Genomic DNA, 18,021 nt, shown 5'->3' on the forward strand with positions numbered 1-18,021 from the left:
GATACATTAAATTACCTCAGTACTATGTATTTCGTCAAAAAGAGAAAAAAGTTACAATAATCGTAAGAGAGACCCTCGAATTAGGGAGTTGAAAATCCAATGAGAAAATTATACAGTTGACTTGGGTTAGTCTGTCGATGAAACGAGCAGCTTCGAGCATGCATCACTTCCAGCCTTCCGTGTGCCCGTTCAAGCATCCCTCTCGAGCAATGTCACCGATCTGAACCCCTAAGTCGTAGACCGAGCCGATCTTCCAGTGAACCGGCAGGACCTCTTTCTGAGCCCAAACCCACTTCCCATCGTAGCCGCCCGTCACCACCATTCTCAGCTGCAGCGGGCCGACCGGCGCTCGGTCGGTGCTCCACACTGGTCCGTACTCCCTGCTCATGAATTGCCAATTCGACGACCCGACCTGTGAACCCAAAACGCGGCATTAATACCACTCCGGTCCCGTATGAACCGCCGTCTCAAATCTCAGGCTGTGACCGTACCTGCGCCACATCCACCGCCACGATGTCAGTCTGACCCCCCTGGTGGAGGAACTTGATGGTCAAAGAGTTTGGCCTTTTGCTCTTCTCTTCCACCCTAATGGACAAGTTCTTGTTGCTGTACTCACATGGAATCCTGCTTGCAAGAATCAAGAACATTCTGTAGTTCCGATACAAGATTGCTGCGTGACATGGTCAAAAGAAACAGTGCCCAACTTTTACCTTTTGTATTCCACATCCACGATGCCAAGTTTTATCAGCGATTTGGCCATCCCACGTCGTGCCATGGCGACATAAGCCGGCCTGCTGAGAACCAAGTCGGTGTCGTTGCTCTTGTTGAGGTCCGTAATGATCACTTCGACCCCTCGACTGCTGCATATCTTCGTGTTCTTACATCTCACCTGCTTCAAAGAGATCTCAAGATTATTGTTGATAAACAAAAAGGATGAAGATTTACATGAATTATATGTATAATCGCGCAAGTAAATCTGACCTGGAAACATGCTCCGCAGCCAACCCCGCCTCTGTAAAGAGCAGAGCTTGCAGCAGCAACGTAGCCTCCGCTGAAGCCCAAAGCCATGGAGCCATATCCACAAGCCCCAACTACAAGCATAAAACCAATCTAACTTAGTTGCTTCTGCTTTTGGAGCACCGAAGTAAATAAACACAGTTTGTAGTGCTGCAATATACCAGATAAAGCGGAGAAGGAGGTGAAGTGGGCAGCCGTGGCTTGATGCACGCACCCGCCACAGGCCGTAGCAGAGGAGAAAAGAAGGAAGACAAGAAAGAACAGGAAGACAGAGCCACCGCCCATGTCTTGGCTTGGAGAGGAGGTGGAGGAAATGGTGTATGCGAGGGAACTAAAGGGAAAATTTCCTTCCGCTGATCATATAGAGGGGGGGAGGTGGAGGAAAGCACCGGGTTGCTGATGCAGCAGTTTGAAGTAAAATCCAGCGTGCTGCCCCACAGCAAGAACAGTAGAAAACGAACGGCCACAGGGTGGACCAAAGCACACGGCGGTGCGACACACCAATCGCCGGTGAATTGGTCTTTCACCCCATACGCGAGAACAGAGCAGACCCCTGTTTGACGTATAAGTCACTTGGCGTCTTCTCAGAACCACGTTTGAACTGTTCCTCTGGTATCTCTTTCGTAGGTAAAATTCTCATGGGCGATGTGATCTACTTAGTCTAAAGCAGACTGCGATTAGGAACAAAATCTGCTCGCCGCCTTGGTTTTCATGTGCACCACCGGTGCTGGCTATATTCATCGATCCTTTTCAGCTTACTCCGGAAGCAACAATCCTTGTCGAGTCTCAGTCTACGTGTGGGTTTAAGCCGCTGCCCACAGTAGTGTAGAAAATCTGTAAAAGATTTCAATTTTCTTCTTCTTACACGTCTGTATCTGAATCAGTTCCTCAGATACATTTCATAAGCTTGGTTGGTGAGCCAACGCAGGTAATGTTTCCAGTTGGCTTAATCCAATTGATGCGCTGGCTTTGACCAAGTCAAAATATATTTTTTCTATAACTAACAACGTCACGTTAACTGCTAAGTGGGGTGGATAAGCGCCACGAATGGATGACGGGAGGTGAGTCAAGAGATAAGAACGAAGAGTTGGCTTTCTTTCCGCAGCAAAAGTGACGGATCTGTCATATGCGATGCATGTGCGTGGAACACACGAGAGGGCAAGTCTTCCCGGACTCACAACTGCTCGTATGTTTGGGGCCAATAAAGAAGACAAAACAATCCATCTCGGTCCGTCCACATTAGCATATTGAAAAGAGTGATTAATCGCTGCCGTCGATTGTATATCCACGAAATCATATGGAGCACTGAGATGGATTAAAAAAAATCATGACATATGGAGTATTGAATTTGTAAAAATGATAAATATTAATTTTTTTTCTTCAAATTAAATAAGATATATTTTAATAATTTAATAATATATGTCAATCAGATTAGTGATAAAATATCAAACAAATCATAAGATAGGATTTACATGAAAAAAAATCTTTCAACATAAAGAAAAAAAAAATCATAAAATCAATCTTTCACTATAAAATAATAAAATTATAAAGTACATACTTTTTACACTAACCAGAAGATATCAAATATGATATGAAATCTAGGTTCTCATATCAGTTTTAAGAAAACCAAAAACTAAGCAAAATAAGAAATCTTAAGGATTAAATCAGAGAACATACCAAAAAAATCATGATAATTGAAATTAATTTCAGTAATCAATAATTAAATCTTTTTTCTGCCCAAATGAAAGTCTTTTTTCTTTCATGTGACACTTTTGTAAGTTTTTTCCATATAACTTTCAGAGTTTTTTAGTTAACCTCATAGGTCCCAATCACTGAAGTCATGACCACCCACCAAATCTTCCCCTGTTGCCCATATGAGGAGAGTCTACATCCTTGCTATCACTTTACAAGTAATAAATATTTCAAAGGCAATGATTTAATTATCATCATGGATTTACTCAAAATATAATAATTTTATTTTCATTATATCTTGAATCTAATGCTACCTCGCATCAATATCAATATGCTTAGATTAAAATAAAAAAAAATAAATTTTTATTAGGATAAATAATATTTTGATTCTCACAATATAAAAGAAACTTCTCTTGCTTGAGTTTTAATTATTTTTTCATTCATAAGAGTTCTTTATAAGTTTTTGTTGTAGCTATATACTCAAGTTTAGTAGAAGATAAAGAAATAAATTTTTATAATTTTGATTGCCAAGACACTGCTATGAAATATCAAATATAAATGATATCAAATAACTAGACCTAGACTTTCTAGAATCAATATCATTAGCTATTTCTGAATCTATGTAGCTAACTAACAAAAAAATTTTAGTGCCAAAGCACAAACATAATTTATAAGTGCATCTAAGACACCTAAAAATCTACTTAACTATTGTCCATTTTCTAGGATTGAAGAAAAATCAACTAACCATCAATTGGATAAGCAATACCTCTTCTTGTGTATACCATAACATATATGGAAGAACCGTGAGCTACTGAGGCATAAAATACTTTATTTATATCTTATTTATCTTTTCACTTGTACAATATTATTTCAAGTGGACAATAAACATGATTTGATTTGCTCATATTAAATTTGTAAGAACCTTTTAGATATATATCTCTTGAGATAACCAAAATTTACTATTTTTTTTTATCATGAATAATTCTCATACCAAGAATATGTTAAGATGGACCCAAGTTTTTTATAGCAAAGGCCTTGCTCAACTCTCCTTTTAGATATGTAATTTTCTTAGTATTATAACTAACAATTGATATGTCATCTATGGTATCGCAAGAGAATAATAAAATTATCATTAAAAAAATCTCATATAAACACAATGATGAGAAGTAGTCTTATCATACCATGATATGTCATAATAGAATCAAATGTTTTATATTATTGTTATGATGCCTACTTAAGATCACACAAACTCCTTTTCAGTTTGCACATCAGAGTTTTCATACTTTTAACTTTGAATCCCTTAAGTTTTTCAATAGTTTTCATACTTTTAACTTTGAATCCCTCAAGTTTTTCAATGTATATTTCGTTCTTCCGATCATTATAAATAAAATAATTTTCATGTCAAGCTATTTAATCTTTAAACTTAAATCGGTAGAACAACTACAGTGATCACAAGGGAGAAAATTTTCTTAAAATTCATATAATTTTTTTTTATCAAATATTTTCACGACCAAACTTACCTTGTATTTAGGGTGTGAGCTATTTTTTTTTTTTTTCATTCTGAACACATATTTTTCTTTAATATTTTTTTCCTATTAACTAATTTTACTAAGTCAAATATATGATTCTCATTAAGGATTTCATCTCTTGCATAACATTCAACTGTTTATCTTTTGTGCTTATGTCATATATCCTTGTTTTATAAATTTTTGGCTCTCCCTTACTAGTAAATAATGTATATTCATAACAATAATAGATTTGAGAAGGTTGTGCATCTTCTCAATTGATGTTGCATTTATGATTTTAGAAGGTCTTCCTTAACATGTTCATTAGTATGGTCGTTCATTATGATCTTCTTGTTCATCTTTATTATTATATTGAGATCTATATTATGATCGTTCACTGTGAACAAATTTATAAGATGTTTATTGAATGACTTTGACTTATGAATTTTCTTTGTAACTCCACTATATTATAATGTTTTTTTTATAATATACTTCAAATGATCCTTTATATTTTCCACCATTATCATCTTTGATATATTTAAATTATTAATTTTTATTTTTTAATATATATGTTAAAAAACTTAAGTTTATTAAGCTCTTGTTGTTATGATTCCAAGCATAAGTCCAAATCTTTCTGTTCCATATGGGACGTGTCGTGGTCGCCAAGGACGTCTTCTACAGTCTGTACGATTGCCATTCGCAAGCAGCTTCCTGTATCAAACACTATTTCACGAAAGAAATGACATCGATGATTCCGTAGAAGACAATGTTCTAAGTCAGAGTCACACCATACACTAGGATGCCCCATCTTATTTCAGGGATCTCTTTAAGGCTGAGCTACGCTGCCTACATGTCTTTGGATCATCCAGGAAGAAAGGTGAATGAATTGCTCAACTAAATCTAGCAATCACATGGTTTTGCTTCCTTTACAATCTGGCTGCTGTTTCTTCGACCCAAGTAGACTTGTCGAGTAAGGCAAAGAAAGGAATTCCCCTGATGAGAGAAGGGAGTCGTTCCTGTTCCTGGGACTGCCAAGGATGCAATGTACGCTGTGGATGAAACAAGGTTCATGGCTCCCTTGGTTTATTCCTCGAGAACCTCATGATTCGACAGCGCCTCAAGGTGTCAGAGAAGTTTGGGTCACACTGACATGAGATGCCCTTTTCATGGAGTACTTCATCACTTTGCTCAATAGACGCATGTCTAGAGATGTAGAGACGACCCTACTTGCCTTGTTTGATGCAAATCTCCGGCTAGAGAGAAACTAATTGTTCAGTGTTCTTGTGGTTCGAAAGCTCTAATCCATCTACACTCTTTAACCACAATATTTAGCGCCAAGATTCTTCGTTCATAGAAAACAGAGCTGGATCATTGATGAGCCTCATGCTTACGCAGAACAGGAAAGCTGCCTCGAGGAATGTACAATTTGAGAGAACAACATGGATTTCAGCAACAAGCTTTTATTTGAGTCCATTCAACAAGCTTATTTGTATCTCAAAAGTGTTTAAACCAAAAGGAAATAAGCATATACATCATTATACATCTTATTTAATGCAAGAAGCTTCTTTGAGAGAAGGCATGAAACATGTCGACATGACATCCTCTTTCTTGAGCAACATCTCACAAACCTCCTCCTGTTGTCGTAGCCGCTGCTGCGTCTTCTTCGTTTGGTTGGGCCACAGCGCCAATAAATAGCCGAACGAAATGGCATCTTCACACGCAAACCATGTTAACTTCAGCACATCGCATGTCCGTACCGTCATCGTCTGCAACTCTCGTACGGAAGTCGCCAGATCTGGCCAGCACATGGCCTTGATCCCTTTCTGCATATTGAAAGCCACAGCTCCGGCATGAGGTGCTGTTTCTCCAATAAGTAGAGGATTCAATACTCTGAGATCCGTAAAGGGTGCTAATGTTGAGCCCCCAAGAGGCTCGAAGGCAAAGAAAGGAATCCCCTTGATCCAGTGGTGGCCAACGAGGGCCATTTTGTTGTGTTCACTGTACTAGATGATGCAAGGTTCATGCATGGCTCGCCTGCCATTCCTCAATAGCCGTTTATTTCAGGAGCTCCTCTCCTTGCTAGCAATGCAGGTTTCATGGAGTACGTCCTCTCCTTGCTCAGTAGACGCAAATCTAAAGAAGTGGAGAGGGCCTTGCTTGCCTCCATGTCTGCAGACCGGTGCTCAGCTTCTGTGTTAAGTCATCTTGGAAACAAGCAACAACAATGAGTAGCGTTAACGTAGAGAGATGAAAGGTCTCTTTGACGTTCCCAGACATTGTGTATAGTTTTGAGGGAAAGCTTTATGCAGCTCGGAACCGATCACTCTTCGACAGTCTTATTACAATCATCACAACGTCCTTGACTCATCCCTACGCTGCAAGAACACAAGAAGTACCTTTGTAGCACTCACAGAAGCCAACTGACCAACCTACCATCATAGGCAAAATAGTTTCATCTTCACTCTCCGGTAAGCTATAGAATTCTTAAGGTGGATGCCATGAATTGTTCTTGAAAAGATTAATATGGAATTACCGATCAAAATAACAGAACAGGAAGAAACCATTCAGTGATATATTCAAGACGACAAATGGCATGGAGCCTACATGTTTTTGGATGACCAGAACGAGAGGTGGAACGTCAATGAGTTGCTCAACCAAACCTAAACATATTGCTATCATCTTTACTACTTCTAGCAAGATCACATGGCTCTGCTCCCCTTGCAACATGACTTCTTGAGAGGCACAGTGATAGCACACCTCAAATGGTTGAATATAATGTCTTATTTATACATATTGGAGGAGAGGATTTCCTTCGATCATCCAGCGAGATTTCATCGTGCAGTTGAGGAAATCCTATCTGCTATCACACAGCTCTAGCCTGAGGTGCCATTCCTGCAATATAAGTAGTCGTCTGCGTTTGGTGATCCCAAGTTTCATCACTCTCTGATCTCTAAGGTCTGTTTCCCAAAGAAGTGCCTGCCCCATGTTGAGCCCCAAGAGACTTGTTGAGAGGGCAAAGAAAGGAGCCTCCTTGATGAGATCCGGTAGCCGTGGCAGATCCTGTGATTGCAGCGCTGCAGTAGTTGCTGACAAGGGCCATTGGATTACCTCCTCCCATCCAAGCTCCACGGTGTACTCCATGAACGCGGACGGCACTGCGCGCCAATGTGATCGGTCCATCGCCAGGTAATCCAAGCTCCGACGACGACATATTTAGGAGCTCCTGAACTATACGGCTCTTGAGGAAGGCCAATGGAGTACACGCCTCTGTTAAGCAAGGAGAGGATGTACTCCATGAACGCGGACGGAGGAAAATTCTCCCTTCTAACCTGTATAAAAGGAAGGAGGATATGTCAATAACAATCAAGTACTTCTACAACTTGTTTATCTATTTATTTTCTAACATGGTATCAGAGCAGTTCTTCCTTGGCGACAACAGTATCGTCGTGTGTTAGCCATGCGGCCAAACGGCCATAGTAACATGCTGCCTCAAGCGGAGTCACTGAAGAAGCACAAGACAGGGATTCAGAGCCAGTAACGAGCATCGTCTTGGCTCTGCTCATCCACTTCTTCTCTTTCTTCATCGCCGATCTTGCTTTTCTTCGCCGGCCTTGCTCCCTCTCCTATTTGCTGCCTACAGCAGACACTCTCCGTCGTCGTCACGCAAGGAGGAAAACATTCTCTCACTGCCTCCTCAATAGCGGTGAACGGCAAACAGCGGTGTCTTCCTCGCTTCCCGGCCAGCAGCAGTCGCAACTGCTGCATCTTCCTCTACCGCAGCAGCCTTCGCTGCCGCTTCCCTCTACAACGGCGCCTCCTTAACGGCGGTGTCCTCCTCCTCAATAGCTACGAACGGCGAACGATGGTGTCTTCCTCGCTCAGTCTTCCTTGCTTAACGACGGCTGCTGCGTCTTCCTCCTTCGCTGTCGCGGCCGCTTCCTTCCTCTACCACAGCAGCTTTCGCTGCCGCTTTTCTCTATACATCTAATTGCTGCAGATTTCTCTCACTGCAGTTTCTTTGAGTAGCACTGCAGATTTTCGCGGCCATTTCCCGGCGAACCGCAGTCTTGAGTACCGTTGCAGTTTTCGCAGCTATCTTCCGGCGAACTGCAGCGTCTCCAATTCGCTGCAGCAAGCAGCAATCCACAGCAGCGAACCATTGTCTACATTTAATTGCTGTAGATTTCTCTCACTGCAGTTTCCTTGAGTAACACTGCAGATTTTCACGGCCATTTCCCGGCGAACCGCAGTCTTGAGTACCGCTGCAGTTTTCGCAGCCATCTTCCGGCGAACTGCAGCCTCTACAATCCGCTGCAGCAAGCAGCAATCAACAGCAGCGAACCACAGTCTTGAGTACCGCTGTAGTTTTCGCAGCCATCTTTCGGCAACCTGCAGCCTCTACAATCTGCTGCAGCAAGCAGCAATCCACAGCAGCTGCCGACAACTTTGCAGCAGCAATCCACAGCAAGCAGCAATCCACAGCCTCTATAATCTGCTGCAGTAATCTATAGCAGCAGCCCCCTCCCTCATTCCCCACTTCTTCAAAAAAAAAAAAAAAAAAAAAAAAAAAAATGTCTTCGTTCACTTCTTCTGATGTTTCAGTTCCTGTAGGGACTCCCACTTCTTGTTCTTCTACAGGGCTTATCTCCATCAATGCTGCCACGCTGATACCCTTTAAGTTATCAAAGGGTGGTAACTATGCGTCATGGCGAGCTCAATTTTCTAATCTTTTATTTGGATACGACTTGCTAGGTTACATTGATGGCTCTTTCAGATGTCCTCCGGCCATGCTCAACATCCCCGGCGATCCCAGTCCAGTACCCAATCCAGCTCACAAACTGTGGCTACGTCAGGATCGTCTCATCCTCCAAGCCATTCAAGCTTCAGTTGCTGGATCTGTTGCTCCCTTGATATCTTCATGTGTGATAGCTGCTGATGCATGGTCTACACTGCAAACCACCCTGGCAAATCATTCGCGTACTCGCAAGCTCAGTCTTCTATCCAAGCTTATGGTGACAAAACAAGAGGGAAGTAGTATCTCTGATTATCTACAACACATCAAGGTTATCATTGATGACTTGGCCTTAATAGGTCATTCCCTATGTGACGAAGAGGTTGTCATTCATACCCTCAATGGTCTCGACACCGACTACAAGGAATTGGCTGCTGCAATTCGGGCACGCGACTCGCCAGTCTCTTTTGAAGATCTCTATGATAAGCTGACTGACTACGAGATGTACTTGAAGCGTGCGGACAAACTACCTGGATCAACTGTCACTGCTCAAGTCAGTCATAAGTCTAAACGGAAGAGCACTCGGTACTCACCGAACATCACCCAAGGTTTGCCTAATGCGCCTCTTGATTCTGTAAGTTCCATGCAACACCCCTCCTATCCTCCTAGTCATCACTTCTCGCAAAGTGGCAACTCCAGCCATCATCCGTCTTGGCGTCCTGCCCTACCGAGCCATCAAAGACAGGTCGTTTGCCAACTGTGTGACAAAGTCGGCCACTCCGCTAAAGTTTGCCGGTCTCGTCCCCGCCTCCTTGCTCCGTCACACTGGCCTCAGGCAAATCTCCTAACTTCTCCGACACCTAGCCAGTCCAACTGGATTTTCGACTCTGGTGCCTCTCATCACATCACCGCTGATCTTCAGAATTTGTCTCTTCACAATCCCTATGGCGGCGATGAAGATATCATCATCGGTGATGGTAAAGGACTTCCTATAACTCATACTGGTTCCACAACGCTTAATTCTGACTCTAATACATTTACGCTCGATGATGTTTTATGTGCTCCTCATATTAAACGCAACCTCATTTCTGTTTCTCAATTTTGCAAACATAACAATACTTCCATTGAATTCTTTCCTGATTCTTTTCTTGTTAAGGACTTGAGCACGGGGGCATCATTGGTCCAAGGCCCAAATAAATACAACATTTACGAATGGCCGTCAACCTCTCGAATAACCCAGCCCACTGTTCATTCTTCCGTTGCGGCTCCAATTGATGTGTGGCATCGTCGGCTTGGTCATCCCTCGTCCTTTATTCAGCAGAAATTATTATCTCGTCACTCTCTTCCTCTTTTTAAGTCCACTAATTCTATGATGCATTGTGATGCTTGTCTTAGTAATAAGAGTCATCGGCAGCCTTTTGGCTCATCTTCCATTTCCTCTTCTAAACCTTTTGAAATTATATATACTGATGTTTGGGGTCCTGCTCCAATCTTATCTTTTGATAAGTTCCGATTTTATGTTATTTTTGTAGATCACTTCTCTAAGTACACATGGATATATCCTCTTTCCCATAAATCTGACGTTTCTCGCATTTTTTCCACTTTCCAGAAGTTGGTCGAAAACTATTTTCAGTCTACCATTAAGACAGTCTACTCTGATGGTGGTGGTGAATATCAAGCCCTGGCATCCTATCTCTCAGCCTGTGGCATTCAACACCTCAAGTCTCCCCCACATACTCCTCAACTAGTTGGTTCTGCCGAACGCAAACATCGGCATATAGTAGAAACTGGACTCACACTTCTACATCAGGCTTCCATGCCTTCAACTTTTTGGACAGCGGCCTTTCAAACTGCTGTCTACCTAATTAATCGAATGCCTACACCAGTTCTACAATACCGGTCCCCCTTTGACACACTATTTCACAAACCCCCTAACCTTCATAAACTCCGAGTGTTTGGTTGTTTATGTTATCCTTGGTTACGTCCCTATGCCTCTCATAAGTTAACATCCCGCTCTACTCCTTGTGTCTTTATTGGTTACTCACTTGAACATAATGCTTTCCGCTGCTATAATCTCCACACTCATAAAATCTTCATATCGCGTCATGTTGTCTTTGTTGAGTCTAACTTTCCTTTCCAAACCCTTCCATATCCTACCATACAGACCACTTCACTATCTCACTGGGGTATACCTTCGGTCCAATCGGACGAGCCTCCCATGACTTCGTCTACTTCCTCCCCTCCTGATCCGCACTATATCACTCCAGTTCAACACTTGCTCGTTCCTACTTCACTCCACTCTTCCCCAATTGATGGGGCAATATGTTCCGAGACACAACCATCCTCTTTATCTCCTTCTTGCCCAAGTGCCCCTGACGTGTCTCCACTTGACTCGACTTATGCCACAGATCCTCACCCAACATCACCTCACAATCCTGTCGTCTCTAATCATCCTATGACCACTCGCTCTAAGCATGGTATTTTTAAACCTCGCCAGGTACTTAACCTTCAAGCTATCATGAATTCCTCATCCCCCAACGTTGAACCCACCACCTTTACTCAAGCCCAAAAATCTCCACATTGGCGTACTGCCATGAGTGAGGAATATAATGCCCTCCTCCATAATTCAACGTGGGATCTCATTCCTTTCCATCATTCACAAAACATCATCGGGTGTAAGTGGGTCTTTAGAATTAAGCGGAACCCAGATGGCTCTATTGCCCGATATAAGGCACGCTTGGTCGCCAAAGGGTTTCATCAACGACCTGGGGTTGATTTCACTGAGACGTTTAGTCCTGTTGTTAAACCCACTATAATCCGGCTCATCTTGAGTCTGGCTACCACTAAAGGCTGGCAATTACGACAATTGGATGTTAATAATGCATTTCTACAGGGATCTCTATCCGAAGATGTTTTTATGCAACAACCCCCCGGTTTTACTCATCCTCAGTATCCACAGCATGTTTGCAAACTTCGGAAAGCCATTTATGGCCTTCGTCAGGCTCCGAGAGCTTGGTACACTGAACTTAGCTCATTTTTTATTTCTGTCGGCTTTCTTAACTCCAAATATGACACTTCGTTGTTTCTGCGACATTATCATGGAAACACAATGTATATTCTGGTATATGTGGATGATATTATTGTCACAGGCAACAATCCCATCAGCATCCAAGCGTTCATCAAACAGCTGGCAGCTCGATTCTCGCTTAAGGATCTCGGACCCTTGAGCTACTTTCTGGGCGTCGAAGCTACCTTCACATCTTCCGGTCTCCTTTTATCACAACGCAAGTACATTCAAGATTTATTATTAAAGACAAACATGCAGGATGCAAATGCAGTTACAACCCCCATCTCTACTAGTGGTTCTCTCAAATTATCGGATGGAAGTCCTGCTACAGATCCCACTCAATACCGCCAAGTTGTTGGCTCTTTACAATACTTAGCTCTCACGCGTCCAGACATCTCATTTGCTGTCAACAAATTATCACAGTTTATGCATCAACCATCTACTCTACACTGGTCTGCGGTCAAGAGACTTCTACGATATCTTAAAGGGACCTTAAATCATGGACTCTTTTTTCGTAAACACTCTCCACTTTGTCTTCATGCCTTTGCCGATGCTGACTGGGCAGGTAACCTTGACGATAGAACATCCACATCAGGGTATATTATCTTCCTTGGTGCTCATCCAATCAGTTGGAGTTCTAAGAAGCAAAAGACAGTCGCTCGGTCTACAACTGAAGCTGAATACCGTGCCATTGCTGCTACCACTGCAGAACTCAATTGGATCACGAATCTACTCCAGGAACTCAACATCGGTTCCACCCCTATAATATATTGTGATAACATTGGAGCTACCTATCTGTGCGCTAATCCGGTATTCCACTCCCGCATGAAACATATTGCTATCGATTTCCACTTTGTACGCGATCAAGTTATCCGCAGTCAACTTCGTGTTTCTCATGTTCATACGGCTGATCAATTGGCCGACTCATTTACGAAGCCTCTAGCTCGTAAACTTTTTGCATTACATCAGTCCAAGATTGGCCTCCTTGATCGGAGCACCATCTTGCAGGGGCATGATAAGTAGATGAGATTTCCTAACTGAGGAAATCTCTCTACTCTGTTGAGAGAAATCCTCTAATCTGTTAAGGAAAATTCTCCCTTCTAACCTGTATAGAAGGAGGATATGTCAATAACAATCAACTACTTCTACAACTTGTTTATCTATTTATTTTCTAACAAATCCAAGCTCCGACGACGACATATTTGCAGTGCCGTCCGCGTTCATGGAGGACATCCTCTCCTTGCTTAACAGAGGCGTGTCTGGAGATGTGGAGAGATTGCTGCTTGCCTTCCTCGATGCGAATAAGTGCTCGGAGTCCTCGTGTCTTCATTCTGGAAGTCATCAGCAACAAATAGTAGCGTCATAGAGATCAACGTTTTCTCGAAACGAGTTTTGTGTATCATGTAAAGAGATTTGATACAAGCAGAATTATACGTTTCTTCCTTCAATCCTTTTGCTCACGCAAGCACTTAAGCAGCTTGTCCTCTATCCTCAAGCCTCCTTCTGATGCAGCGTACAGTATCTGAAGTCCAAAACAAGATCAAGTTTGCCAAAGGACTCTCCAACCATCTCACTAGTACTCGAATTGTCCGAAAACACAAAAGAAAGGAAATTTATAATAAATTCGTTCATGCAAAATATACTTTTATTTTACATCAAAATACTAAGTTTAGCTTAGTATAAATTTATAATTAAGCGTCCGTTACCGTTATCTTTCTTATAATTGTACTGTACTTCTGCTGCCAAAATGGGGCTTGGTCTGGTGGTGGATGGATCACTCCCATCTACGTGAAACAACATTTCCTGTTCCGATTAGATGAACACTGGAATGAAGAGATGGAACACATGAAGGAAAACTCACAAACTTGAACTAACACCAAAGAGGAGCAGAAAAACAATAGGAGAGACTCAGCAATAAAGCAACAAAACAATACAATCCATTTCATCTCACAGTTGCTGACTGGTTAACTATCCCAGAGGCTGAAACATTCTGTCAGCTTCTATGTCGTAATGCAGATTGATCTGCCATTGCAAGATCCATCCTCATATGAAGCAATTATATATCTTTTCGTCCTGGTTTCTTCAAGTATCAGAGATATCAGCAGATGAAACACTTAAGATGCCATGTTATAATCAGAAATCTTTCCAGATACATACATACTAGCCATCCGTGACATCGTATGTGAAGGATATATTTTCCTACATACATCTTTTAAAGGAATATATATATATATATAATATTTTTAGGAGATATTGGAAACTTGCAAGTGAATAATAAGTTTAGTCTTATACCATAAAGACACAGACTAGCATTTACTGGATACTGTATGGTACCTGAGCTTGAAACATAATGGTGCACAAGTATTTGGGATATATTATGCTCGACATGAGAAGCCAAGACGTAGCAATCATTCACGCGACCTGTCGCACTGACTGCCAAGAAATGGCAACTTCAGATCCAACAGATGCAACAAGCATTCAGCTACGGTACCCTTAGCTCATCCTGATCTGAGAAGAACATCCAAGCCTAAGCAATTCAAACTGTTCTCACACCGACAACAATTAATTTCCAGCTACAATTCTACGAGAGGTGTGGTGGTTACAAAAAGCAATAGGACAGGCAGCAGTAAAAAAAGGAGGAGAAAAAGACAGAAATCCAATGAGAAAGAAAGTGAAGAAAACAAGGACAACGTAGAAAAACTGTTCTCAATCATCTAGCAGTGTTCTCGTATCAGGTTAGATCAAATCTACAGTAGATTCTTACTGTGATTACTTAGGGAGAATTAGAAAGAATTTAGAATTTTATGCACAATGACGTGATCCTTGTATCCCAATTATTCTGTTGTGATTGTTACTAGGATTTTGAGAAAAAGATTGAGATTTATATATTCATTATTTTTATAGTGGATTATCTCTAGTTTACCTCATGGTTTTTATCATTCATATTAGAGGAATTTTTCACGTATATCTTGATATTATATTTTATTATGATTCCATTTAATTCCACCGTGTGTTATAACCTATTAATATTTGTTCATATACACAAATTTATTTCACTTTATGTTACGTCACTCCATCCGTCGATAAATGATCACTTTATATTCCACTGCGTTTTGGATCGATAAATGGTGCTAATGCATCCTAAGGACAAAAGATGTACACATTTGTAGGTTTCATGATCGACCACCATAACCTTCCCTTCGAAGAAACTTTGTGCCGTCGTAAGCGATTGCTCAACCACAAACATGAACAGTTAATCTTCTCACTGGCATGCACATGGCTTGCTCTCTCTCTAACCCAACATACAACAACCTACGCTTCCAAAGTCAAGCGCCTGCGGACGAGCAGATGAGAAAGATTAAGCTGGAATCACCCTAAAAGATGCTGAAATCCATCGTAGCCACACACACATACTCGCAGACTTGGCGATAAGACATGACAAGTTTCAGCGTGAAGAACAATGTGCACCACGGGCTCTCAACCACAAGCCACACAACTGCAAGAAACAAGGAAAGAATCAACACTTGAGATGCACATTCACCGAGCAATCCCAAACAGTGGCAATAGCCACACATATGACACCAAGGAATGTTGGGATTAAACCTGTATACTTCCCCGAAGCGATATTGCTGGGTTCTAACTGCGCTCTGAGCTCAATCCCTAAGCGAATGAGCTTTGTTTCGGAGTAGTAATTTTAGAGAAAGAGGAAAAGATAAGGAAAAAAATAAAAATTAATTGCTTTAGATTCATCAAAGATTACTTATTTATAATTTAAAAAAATGAATTATTGTTTTTAATAAGGAAGAAGTTATCCATAGCTTAATAAATCTTCTCATCCTCATCCACAAACTAAAAAATAATTATTCACCCATTTATCTTAATCTAAATTTTTATTTTTTGTTGTATCTAATCCTAATTATCTGAATTAATTTTATCATACTTCCTTAATTCAAAATAATTATAACTTAAAATTATCTTTGAAAAAAATAATTATTTTTTACTATAACTTTTGTAAAGATGTTGGCAAGTTGATTTTTGATGTTGTAATAATCTATTTGAACTTCTCCTTTATTAATCAGTTTATAAATAAAATGATGTCAAATATCAATATGTTTGATGTGCTCATATAAGATAAAATTCTTCGTTATTGTAATAATATACTTGTTGTTGTTGCAGTAGATTTTAGTTAGTTCATCTTATTTTTCTTGAAGATCTAATAAAATTCTTGAAAGTCAAATTGTTTGATATGTACTTGTAGTCACAACATACTCCACCTTAGAGCTTGAGAGAATAATATATTCTTGTTTTTTTGTTATCCATGAAGTCATCTATGAGCCGAGCACAAATCATGAAGTATTTTTTCTATCATCCGCACAACCGACCTAATCACTATTAGTATAATAATATAACTTGGAATCTTTTATCTGTTCATAATGTATGCCATAATTAAGAGTTTGCTTGATACATTTATGAACTCTTTTAGCTACTCCAAAATAATACTTAGGTTGTGTATGAATTTAGACAATAAATTAACTGCAAACATAATATCTAATCTTGAATGTCTGAGATAAATTAATCTATTGATTAAACTTCTATACTATTTCTCATATGTTTTTTCAATGACATCAGCTAATATAAGTTTATCATTTATATTTATTAGAGATTCACTAGCTTACAAGCTATTATATGAAACTTTTTAAATAAATCTTTAGTATATTTTTGTTGATACAAAAATTCTATTTACAACTTAAATAATTTCTATTTCTAGAAAATAATATAAAAGCCCTAGATCGGAAAATAATGTAAAAGCCCTAGGAACATAAAAGTAAGCAATACAATCAAATACCTTTAAGTGATTCACATATGGCTTTCTATCCAACCATGCTTCATAGGAAGTGATTTAACAAATACATTGCTATACTGATAACTTCTATCCAAATCTCTTCTGGCACTATTTTTTTTAAGCATACACTTGGAAGACTCAATCATAACTCGTTCTTCCGCTCTGTTACTATATTTTATTGAGGGTGTAGCTTGTAGTCAATTTCCTATGTATGTTTACATTATTGTAAAATATAAAAAAATATTTAGAAGTAAATTCATCCCCTTTAAGTTCATAAAGTTTTAACAAAATAACCATTTTATTTTTTACATATACTTTGAAAAATTTGAAAATAGAAAAAACTTTAGTTTTTCTTCAAAAAATATACTTGCATCATTCTTGTGTAATCATTTATAAATAATAAAAAAATTACTTCCATCACATGAGACAATCTACATGGGTCCACAAATATTTGCATGCACAAGTTCCAACTATCTTAGGTTCTCCAAGAATGAACTGTCTCAAAGAAATTTCTATGCTATTTTTCAAAAACATAAGATTCACAAACAGTATCTTTATTCTTAATTTTAGGCAAATAAACTATCATATTTTTATAATTTAACGGTTTTAGTCTATCATAATTTAGATGATCATATCTTTTATGTCATAATATTGATTCATCAATAACAATAGCAATAAATTCATATAAAATAATATTTTATTTTCTATCATCCTTACGGTTGCTAACATTTTTAAATTTTTTTTTATCATAAATTAAATATTTTTATCATAAAAATAGCATAATATGTTTTTCTCATCAATTACTTTATACTAATGAGATTTTATTTTAAAGTAAAAAATAAACATCATATCATCAATAAATTTTTTACTAGATTTGATGTTCTCAACAATTGTTCCTTTCCCTTCCTCTCAAACCTTACTATTAATTCCCATGTGTATTGTAGATTTGATTAAACTATCAAATATTTAAAATAAACTTTTGTCTCATATTATATGATTACTATATCCGCTATCCAAAAATAAATAAATCTAGAATATTCTTTATCAAATGCCATAAAGAAAATATTTTTTTTATCCTTTACTTGATTTTTGTTCCAATAATTTTTTTCAAGATTGCTATATTTTTTTACACTGAAAGTAGAGAGGAATATTTAGATTTTTATTT

General features: G+C 39.4%; 1 protein-coding gene across 1 annotated transcript; it reads right to left on the reverse strand.

The window, feature by feature from the left end:
- Positions 1-2: 2 nt before the first annotated feature.
- On the reverse strand, positions 3-1,662 carry LOC103992916 (expansin-like A1). The gene is made up of 5 exons (XM_009412873.3): positions 1,179-1,662; positions 982-1,091; positions 711-889; positions 492-624; positions 3-412 (listed from the first exon to the last, which is right to left on the reverse strand). The coding sequence occupies exons 1-5, from the start codon at positions 1,300-1,302 to the stop codon at positions 164-166; spliced, it is 795 nt and encodes a 264-aa protein (XP_009411148.2). The 5' UTR covers positions 1,303-1,662; the 3' UTR covers positions 3-163.
- Between the last annotated feature and the right edge of the window lie 16,359 nt (positions 1,663-18,021).

Source organism: Musa acuminata, chromosome BXJ3-4, assembly GCF_036884655.1.
Source record: "Musa acuminata AAA Group cultivar baxijiao chromosome BXJ3-4, Cavendish_Baxijiao_AAA, whole genome shotgun sequence".
NCBI lineage: Eukaryota > Viridiplantae > Streptophyta > Magnoliopsida > Zingiberales > Musaceae > Musa > Musa acuminata.

Excerpts from the sequence above, each read along its gene's own strand:
- LOC103992916 (XM_009412873.3), bottom strand. The coding sequence starts at position 1,302 with ATGGGCGGTGGCTCTGTCTTCCTGTTCTTTCTTGTCTTCCTTCTTTTC. Across the intron at positions 1,092-1,178 it reads CTCCTTCTCCGCTTTATCTG|TTGGGGCTTGTGGATATGGC; the intron begins GTATATTGCAGC and ends TTATGCTTGTAG. Across the intron at positions 413-491 it reads TGGCGGTGGATGTGGCGCAG|GTCGGGTCGTCGAATTGGCA; the intron begins GTACGGTCACAG and ends TTGGGTTCACAG.